General features: G+C 39.7%; 1 protein-coding gene across 1 annotated transcript in view; it reads right to left on the bottom strand.

The window, feature by feature from the left end:
- The window catches only part of LOC102854568 (trans-2,3-enoyl-CoA reductase-like), a 222,369-nt gene that overhangs the window by 69,691 nt on the left and 142,041 nt on the right, over window positions 1-10,637 (bottom strand). Inside the window, exon 5 of the mRNA XM_006891969.1 lies at window positions 3,644-3,759. Within this exon, the coding sequence (XP_006892031.1) occupies window positions 3,644-3,759 (116 nt within the window). The remainder of the gene's footprint in view (window positions 1-3,643; window positions 3,760-10,637) is intronic.

Here is a 10,637-nt window from a genome sequence, read left to right on the forward strand (position 1 = left end):
CCCACCCCTCCCCACCAGTAGCTGTTTATTTAACTCCATGTCAACATATTTCTTTTGGATCTCTGTATATAGAGGATCTTCTTTATTTATGATTTCAATTCTTCCTCCCATAATTTGTAACTTCTTCAGTAGATGTTTATGTAACTCTACATCAATATATTTCTTCTGCTTCTCTCTGCTTCTCATGTATCCATCCAATCTGCAATCTGATCTACATTTCTAGGAGAAGGCTTCTTTTATTTATTCATAATGTTTGAAACTACCTGCTACTTTCTACACATTATGTGAAGTTCTTGGTATGCGTGAGGCAATATCTGTTGTGTCTGGATAGGCTATTGAGAGATCCTTATCTTTATCCCACTATTGATAAGTTTTAGACTTTAATTATTCTTTCCAAGTGAGTTCCGCACTGGTAGCCTTCCTTTTTGATGGTCTATGGACAAATCTGTTCCCTGTTTCTTGTGGCAAGCTCCTCATTTTGTTGACTTTTGAGGTGGAAGGAACTGAGATCTCCTTCGCCTATCTTTGGTGGGCCCATTTCTCTATCTTGTCTTGAAATTTGATGTAGGGAGGCTGGAGAGGTTTCCACAGGAAGTAGGTAAAATCTCAAGAGTGTTTCCAGGGATATATTGTTCAGAAAAGTTCCAGAAAAGTTACACTATCCCAATAGTGCAGCTCTTAGGTCTCAGCAGTTGTTAATGGCCATGTACTGCTCTGTTACCTTCTCCTTTAGCTGGTTGGGAAGGGAGTTACTTCCTTGTAAGAAGAAGATTCAGGGAAGAGATGACTTCTAAACAGTGTAGCTCCCAATTTTGACTACTTTCTCATGTCCAGAGCTGCATGCTCTTTCTCCTGGCAATGGTGATGGGGGTGGGTAGCTATTCCCACCTGAGCAGACAAAGATTCAAGGAAGCAATTACTTCATAACAATGCATCTCCCACTTCTGACTACTTGCTAATGTCCAAGCAAAGCTGTGATAGAGCTTTTCTTGCCTAGATTCCTCATGTCCTGGGTCTGGCTACCTTGGCTTAGGTGTTGACTTCTTCAGATGAAGGGAGGGCAATTCTCTCTGTGTTAAGATCTCACTGATGCCTGGGCTCACAGGAATCCCAATTGAAGAGTTCAACAATCCAGGGAAGGAGAGGGAAACTCACCCTGTCTGAAGTCCTTTCTTCTCCCACAGCTGGCAGGAAGACTTGCCTTGGTTTGGGAGTTTGTTGTTTCCAAGGGAAGAAAAATCAACTTTTCTTGGCTGGACCTGCAGCTTGGAAGAAAGCTAGACTTGACTGGGAGCTCACAAAGAGGGCAATTCACCCTACCTGGCGTCCTCTCTGATCCTGCAGCAGTGGGAAAGTTCCTCTGGCTTGGGAGTTTTCTGGATGGGACTTTCACTTCTCCAGGGAAGGGGAGGGCAATTTGTTCTACCCAAAACCCTTTCTGGTCCTGCACAGTGGGAAATTTCACCTTTTCTAAAATATTTAAAGTTCTCTCTGGTTCATGACACGGTTGGCAAGATTCCCTGGTTGGGGATCTCCCTCTCCTGGGAAAGAGAAAGCAATTTGAAGTATCTTACGAAGTCCTCTCTGGTCCCATAAGGAAGGCTCAGCAGGGAACTTGCCTTGCTGTGGCTCACCTTTCCCCATGCTTACTTTTAGAACTTTGGAGAGGTCCTTGACAGAAGATTTTCTTGATTCAACACATCTTTTGATGTTATCTGCTGTTATCATGAGTATTAATTGTAGAATTTAGTAAAATGAAATCACTGACAATTTCAATTTTTTTCATAACTTATTATTATGATGTTGTTAGGTTCCCTATTGTGAGAAGGGGCACAATAACCTGAAACTTGACTTTTATTGAAATGGATAATTAAGTAACTTCTAACTACACCAAGCTGAGGGACAACATTTTCATTATAAATCATAAGGACAGGTGTTGGAAAGAAGATATGTTATCCTGTGTTTCAACCTAGGAAATTTGTCTTCTATCTTGGCTAAGCAGGAGATAGATGACTTGCAAATTAATAATATGATTCAATCAACTTGAGATATAATATTTGATTATGTTGTTTTTATTTTGTATCATTGGGTAGGAACCAAACCATAGCTGACCTTCCAGGAGGTTTTTAGAAGCAGTTTAATCACACAGGAGGGGATTGCCCATCTATCTTCTGCTGAACAACTCTGAATTTGAATTTTGTGCTTTTTGGATTGCAGAGCAGCCTCTTGCCATTTTTGATCTTAGCTTTCATAAGATATATTATCCTGAAATTGAGTTGCCTTATAAACCTTGTGTATATATTATAAATATTTACCTGATACCTAAATAAATAAAAAAAAAATTTGATGTGTATTTGCTCTTTAATGATTCAGTATAAACTTAACATGCTTGTTATTTAGAACAATGTGGCACAAATATATTCATAACTGAGATGTTTTAAAACATCTTCTGCTTGAGTTTAAGAATAATAACCAACAGCTCATCAATTACTTTGAGAAAGCCACTTTTTAAAATGTTGATTTGTTTTGATTGTTTGTTTTTACCTTATGCTGTGTTATATATCTGGTAAATGTCATGCATTAAATGTAAACAAATTAATGTTGTTATAGTCTCCTTTTGAATTTTCCATTCCAGAATTCTTTCAAGATAAACTGGAAATTGTCTTCACTTAAGAAAAAGATGATGTCCAATTTCTTTAAAGGGTCTGAAAAAATCTGATTTCTATAGATACGACCATTATCCCTGAAAGCCAATTTTTCTTTTCTCCCTGTACTTCTGCTGTGTTGTCTCTTTTACGGGGTCCTACAATCTATCAAATGCTGCTTTCTAAAATTAATTAATTTTAGTTAATGATTCCTCAAATTCACAAGTGAAAATCTAACACACTTAAAAAAAAACAAACAAAAAACCAAACTCCGAAATATTTGCTACCAAAATCATTATGGAACTTTTATAGTCTGTTGTGTCGAAAAAATAAAATTGCAATATTGGTTTGTCTAGCAAGTCACCTAACACATCATTCATTGAGTATTCCATAGGAACTTTTTCAAACTTTATTTCTTTTATAATTTTTGTTTGGGAGAAAGCATAATTTCTGTTTTGGATTGTGACTTAATAAAAACCAGTTAGTAACATTTTTAAGGTTATTGCTCTGCTATTACATAATTTGTCAAATTTTTTATATATGAATATTTTTATCACCTTTAACCAATGCCTTTGGCGGTATATAAATAGTCTATAGTGTCCCAAAGTTCACATTTCTCTAGCAGTTCAAGTACATCTGGAGAAAGATGGTTGTCTCATCTCTTACAATTTCAGCTTGGCAAACCCATTGAAAGTTCAGTTATAAATAATTTATCACATTAAAATAATGAGCTTGAGTGGGGGTTTTTATGTTTTGTTTGCTTGCTTGTTTTTTATTATTTCTTTAGAGTCTTTCTTAACAAAAACTCTGTGCTCTGAACTAAATAATTAGTAATTTGAACTCATGAAGAAATAGCTTCGGCTAAAGGCCTGGTGATTATTTTTTTAAAGATCTTACCCACGAAAATCAAAAGTAATGACATTCTTCTATAACTAGTGAGGGTTTGCCATTAGCTAAAATCTTCACTACAACAGCTCTTGAAGATAGGCACCACTTACTGTACCACTGGATGGCATACTGTTGTAGAACTCTCATTCACATCATATATATATGGAATCCTCAAATAAAAAAGTAGATATATTAGCAGAGGTCCTGTGTATTCAGCCAAAAATACCTGAAAAGAAGAAAATTATTTATGTAAAACAGTATGTTTTTAACATGCAATCAAGCTTTAATTGAAATATTATTTACTCTTGATAACGAGCATGTCCACAGTCTATTGCACAAAATTAGTGGACAGACTGATCTACTAACTTGTTTAATGTTTTAAAGAGTAACAGAACTCTTTAGAGCAAAAAAAAAAAGGAGTAAACAAAGGAATAAGCAACCTTTGAGCTCTGGCTAGGTTAAGAAATATCCATGAAATATTGCAGCTTTTATTTTACAGTCTGTTACCAAAGGTGAATTTTACTTATGGAATAAGAAGCTAGTGGGCCTAACTCCCAAGAATTGATTAATAAGATATAAGCAGAAATACAGAAAGATAAAAAAAAGAGTAAAACTTACAATTTCTTGATTTTTGCTATCAGTCTTTGCAACATATACAATGGCAAAGAATGTATAAAGTAAATTGGCTGAAATAAAATTGAACAAAAGTTCTATCAGGACAGAACTATTCTCCTTAACCTCAGACTGTGCCTGTTGTTGTTGTTATGTGCCGTCAAGTTGCCTGCAACTCATAGCGACCCTATGTACAACAGTTCTAAACCCTGTTCTATCCTGTGCCAATCTTATTGTCTCTGATTCACCTACTCCCATTACCCTAGTCACTAAATCAATCCATCTCTTTGAAGGTCTTCCTCTCCTGCACTGTCTCTCCACCCTCCCAAGAATGACATCCCTCTCCAAGGACTGGTCTCTCCTTGCAATATGTCCAAATTATGTCATATGAAGCTTCAGAATCCTTGTCTCCAAAGAGCACCCTGGTTTCACCTTCTCTAGGACGAACCTGTTTGTTTTGTTAGCAGTCCATTGTATATTCAAAACTCTTCTCCAACTCCAAAACTCAAAGGTATCGATTCTTCTTCTATCAACCTAGTCATTGTCCACCTCTTTTATGCATAGCAAGTGATTGCAAAGACCATGGCCTGTACCAAGTGCACCTTAGTCTCTAGACTGACGTGATTGCTCTTCAGTACTTAATATGTCTATTAATTTCCTGGCTGCTGGTGCCAAGAACGTTGATTGTGGAGCCAAGTAAAATAAAGCTGTTAACAATCTCAATCTCTTTACCATCTATCACGATGATGCCAATTGGTCCAGTGGTGAGAATCTTTGTTTCCTTGATGTTGAGCTTCAGTCTATATTGAAAGCTGCAGTCCTTGACCTTCTGCAACAAGCAGTTCAGGTCCTCCTCAGTTTCAGCAAGAAGGGTTATGTCATCTACATAATGCAGATTAGAAGGGAAAAAAATACACAAACAAACAAAAAAAATGTGGAAGCAACCAAAAATACTTCTTTGACCAATGATCACAAAAACAATAGTCCGCATCAGAACTCCCTTTCCAGGGCTTGATGTTAAAGGAAGCTTCCAAGTATGCTTAACTCATAGTGACCACTTAGGTCTATTAAATGAGTGGAAGTGGAAATCACGAGAACCTCATTTTCAGGCCTTAACATTAAAGGAAGTAGGCAAGTATTCTTAACTTCTGGTGACTGCCTGTGTCCACTTAATGAGTGGATGTGGAAGACATGCAGTAATTAAGATGCAGTCTAAATTTGGACATATTTCCTCAGCACTGTTTTCCTCTAATGATAAATGGATATGTAAAGAAGAGTTGCTGGTTTATTAAAAAGAGAGTCAGGAAGATTCTTGATATGTTGGCTTTACTCATGTGAGGCTAAGGCTGAGTGAAGGGACCAGCCAATCTGAAACACAGGAAGAATTGTGGACTCTTGAATTTGTGGCTGATGCCTATATGGACCTAGCCACAGATGGCTGAGGTTGCATTGGCAAGAATACAAACAGTGTTAGGAAAAAAAGTGAAAGTAGGAAGCATTAGAACCCCCTTTCCAGGGCTTAATATTAAAGGAAGCTGATAAACATGCTTAACTCATTGTCACCATCTGGATTTATTTGATGAGTGGAAGTGGGAATCATCAGAACCCACTTTGTAGGACTTAATGTGAAAGGAAGCTGGAGTGTATGCTCAACATGTGGTGACCACATGGTTCTACTTGATGAGTAAAAGTGGGAGACGTGGCAGAGGCAGAGACAGCATGGTGAGCTGCAGGAGCAGTGAACCACTTAAAGCAGGGCTATTATGGCCTTCTACAGACTTTAGATTATTGATAATTGAACACTTAAACAGTTGATGACTGGCCCTCAGTGAAGATCGAGGCTCAACAACAGGAACTCAAGGATTCCCAAGGAGGAATGGGTGAGTCTCTGGCTCCCAACCCCCTCCCGCAGAGCCCGTGCCACACTGCACAGCCCCTGCAGCTCCATGAGGCTTCCACAGTTGGAACCAATGGATTCCCTCACCCAGGATGGATGCTGGGCACTGGTCCTCCTCAAGACTGTTTCAGTGAAGCCACCACACTGCCGCAAGGTGGACTTGTTCTGGAGAGAATTCTTGGAGCCAGGATGGCGACAGTGGGGGAAGTGGCGCCAGCAGGCCACCCGCACAAGAGGAGCCATGCAGCCGCCAAGCACCCGTGCGGCAGGATGGGGGGGGGGCGTGCCCCCAACGGCTGCCAGTGCTGGGGGGCACACGCCCCGCTGGCCATCTGTATAGGAGGTGGGGAATGGAATTCATGTTAGCCATCTGCAGGTTTGGGTTTCCTTGGGCAGGCCAAAGAAGACGATTACCTATACAATGGATTGCTGAAAGTCACTGTGAGTCTGATGACCTTAATAGTGGCAGCATGCACAAGAGGACCAACATCCTAAATGCACCACATATTTTGTTCTGTTGAATGATTCTGCCAAAAGATGTTTAGACTTGGGGGGAGTCTGTTCACAATTCTCAGGTTCCCTTTATCATATATAAAGGGGGAGGGCAGTGACACTTACTTCAAAATATAGTATGACCACTTATGGGGGGGGGAGTGGCAGTGCTGGAATTGGAGACACTATCCCTGACCACAGATTCCTCAGTCAGGCGAGGGGACCAGACTGGGGTAGGGGCAATTGGAGGGGGAGTATACCAGCCAGCTCCTGGGGGGTGTTGCCCTGCCCGGGATGGGCTGCGCTTGGACCCTGGCTCGGGGTGAGCCTTCGCGGCCCTCAGCCCGGGGCGGGCTGCCCTCGGTCCCCGGCTTGGGGCGAGCTGTCGTGGCCCTCTGCCCAGAGTGGGCTGCCCTCAGCCCTCGGCTCGGGGTGAGCCGTCGCGGCCCTCAGGGTGAGCTCCTCAGTCCCCAGACTGTGCCATCTGACCCCTGGGTGGGGAAGGGGAAAAAACAAAAGAATGCCTAGGGTATCCAGAGAAAGTTACCTAGGCCACCTTCTGCCACCCGCCCCCCAGTAAACCTGAAACCAACACCCTCAAAGCCCTTCTATTTGTAACTCACAAGTTTGTTCTCTCTAGGTTTGCTCCCTTTCCTATGGGTAACCTTAACACTGAGTTTTACTCCAGAATTGATCCTGAACCCAGTGCCAGTGACAAAAAGGAAATACAACTGACAGCTAAGGAAGCAAAGGAGGATGGAGCCTCTGGGTTCAACCAGCCATCCTCACTGGATGCACCTGGGAAAACACTTTGCAGTCCATAGGGGAGCAAATTACAGGAAAATATCTTCTAACAGAGCAAGAAGGCAAGCAGCATTATCCCAAGACCACCAGTAAGGAGATAAAGCGTCCTCCCTTTCCCCCTTTACATCTACACCCCTGTTCAACCTGAAGAAGCCAGATAGTCGGCATCCAGTTCCCAAATCAATAAGACAGTTGGTTTAATTAACATTGGAAAATGCTTGTCATTCCTCTGTAGCATCTGGTCCCCACTGGACCCTCATCATTTCCTTCACCTGCTTCCCCCACCAACCAAACTGTGCAGCTCTGCAACTGCATCTGGCCCATCCTCACCCTTCTGCCCCCATCACTCACCTCCTTGTACCCCCAATATGTTTTTCCCAATAAAAGGGGAAAAAAGAGATAGGATGAGTTTGGACATATTTCTTTAACACTGTCTACCTAGCATGGCAAATGCATAAATAGTGTTTCTGGTTTGTAGAGCAGGAAGACATGAGGATCCCTGAGGTGCTGATTTAGTCCATGCAGGGCTAAGGTTAAGTGAAGGGACCAGCCTGTCTGAAATAAAATAAGTGTGGACTTAAGTTACTTGTACTGATCTTCCTTGTGTTTTTTGAGTCCAATCCTTTCTCCATTCCTAGGGTATTTCCTATTACATTGTGGGTCTGTAGCCTGTAACTTTATTTACACTCTCTTCCTGAATTTTTCCCTTTTCAGAATAATTTTGTGGAACCCAGACTTGCCCAGACCAATTTTTTTCAATGCAACACAGATTATTTTCTCATAAATAAATTTTCATGATAAATAATGAATCAAAGTTTTTCATTTGGCTCTGAGTCAGTTTGTTCTTTCGATGCACACTTACACAGAAGTTCTTTCTCTCCTAAGTATGAACACAAACAATGAGTGAGTTAAAATACGTGTATAGCTCAAATACATTGTGATTGAGCTATAACTGACTTATATTTTACCCTCCAGTATGTTTACAAGGTTGTATGGGAAGCAATTGTTCATCTTTCTCTAGTGGAGACACTGTGGGTTACAAATGCCAGAGAGGTGTGAGTTAGTAGCACAACTCTAAAGAGAAAACCAAAAATAAAAGAGAAAAATTGGAAAGATAATTATTGTAAAAACTAGGTACTCAAAGCGGATTATTGGGTTTGTTTGTTTTTGTTTTTTAATTTGCTGACTTTCCATCATTCAGCTATGCTTTAAAACTAAAGCTATGTTAAAGATACTTTCTGATTTTTTTTTCATACAGAAGAAAATAATTTATATTCTGGTATTCGTGGATTTCTAAGAGAATAAACAGTTATCTCCTAGAGAGGGTGAAACCAGACAGTTCCTTGGAAGCAAGGATGTTGAAGCTCCATCTGATATAATTTGAGAATGTTTCAAGGAGATACAAATCCTTGAAGAGGGACATTATGCTTGGAGGTGTGGAGGGGCAGCACAAGAGAAGACCTGAATGAAATGGACTGACTCAGTCACTGGAATCATGGGGGTAGGTGTGTTAGAGACAATGAGGTTGCCTCAAAATAGAGCAGGGTTCAGAGCTGTTGTGCATGAGGTCACTATGAGTCACAAAAGAATTTGTGGCACCTAACAACAAGTATATGATTTTATTTACTAAATTTTTCAAGTCCTCATATTTTGAGCAAGTAAAGTTGTGCCATCTACATATCACAAGTTGTTGATGACTCTTCCTTCAATATTGCTGTGACATTTTTCTTCATATAGTCTACTTTCCAAGATAATTTAATTAATATGCAAAGTGCATGGGGAAAAAAGAAATCTGACACACATTTTCTCTATTTCAGATCATAAAATATTTCCGGATCTATCCTAACAACAACTTGTACAATTTTTGCATAAACACCTTTAAATGTTCCAGAATTCACATTCTTCTCAATGTTATTATTTACTATGATCCAAATGCTTGAGTACAATCAAATGTTCAGAGATTCCCATTCTTCTCAATGTTAGCCAAAGTTGTTGCAATCCCCATAATCAAGTGTCTTTGAATAGCCAATAAAGCATAAGCCAATGTCCTTCTGGTACTCTGCTTTCACTCAAGATCCATCTGAAATCAGCAAAGATTTTCTTAGTGCCACAGCCTCTTCAGAACCTTGTTTTTATTTCTGCCATTAATCTGTCAATGTACAGTTCTAGTTTTTTAATAATCTTCAGCATGATTTTTGCTTGCATGTGTTATCAGCATGCTTTTTGCTTGCATGTGTTATTAGTGATACTGTTTGATAATTTCTACATTATGTTGAATTATCTTTATTCAGAATGAGTATGAATACAGACCTCTTCCAGTCAATTGGCCAGGCAGATGTATTCCAGATTTCTTTACACAACCTTATGAACACATCTAGGGTTACATCTGTGTGTTGAGATATGTCACTTGGTATTCCATAAATTCCTGGGCTCTTATTTTTGATAATTCCTTCAGAAGATCTTGGACTTCTGCTTTTATTACCATTGATTCATGATCATATACTACTTCCTGAAATGTCTCTGGGTCAGTCACTTCTCTTTGGTACAATGACTTGAAGTATTCCTTCCATCTACTTTTGATGCTCCTGGATCACTCAATATTCTGCCCATATCATCTTTAAGTATTGCAATTAAAGGATTGCATTTGTTCTTCAGTTACTGAAACATTGAGAAATGCTGTGTGAGCTCTTCCTTTTTAGTTTTTTTATTTGAGCTTTTTGCATATTTATAAAAAAAATACTTTGCATGAACTACCTTTTGAAATCTCCAATTCAACTCTAACTCATTTCTTCTCTCTCTCTCTTTTTTTTTTTTTTGGAGAGGGGCGGGCGGGTGGACCCAGAACACTTGATTGTGTTCATTAAAAACCTATATCAAGACCAAGAAGCTATTGTTCAAACATAGCAAGGGAAAACACATCATTCAAAAGCAAGGAAGGAATGTGTCAGTAACATATCATTTTTCCATGCCTTTGCAATGTATATTCTGAACAGATACTTTGAGAGGCTTAATGAAGAAGAATGTGGCATCAGGATTGAAGGAAGACACATCAACGAACTTACGTAGAAACACAACCTTGCTTTGTGAAACTGAGGAGGATTTGAAGGGTTTGGTGTAGAAGATAAAAAAGACTATAACCTTCAATATAGATTGCATCTCAACATCAAGAAACAAAGATACGTATGATCAGGCTAGCAGGCAGCACCATGACAGATGGAGAAAATATTGAGGTTAATGATTTCATCTTTATCAGATCCACAATAAACACTCTTGGAACTGTTGTTGTTGTTACGTGCCGT

The sequence above is a fragment of the Elephantulus edwardii genome, unplaced genomic scaffold (genome assembly GCF_000299155.1).
Source record: "Elephantulus edwardii isolate Elephantulus edwardi_28Jun2011 unplaced genomic scaffold, EleEdw1.0 scaffold00107, whole genome shotgun sequence".
NCBI lineage: Eukaryota > Metazoa > Chordata > Mammalia > Macroscelidea > Macroscelididae > Elephantulus > Elephantulus edwardii.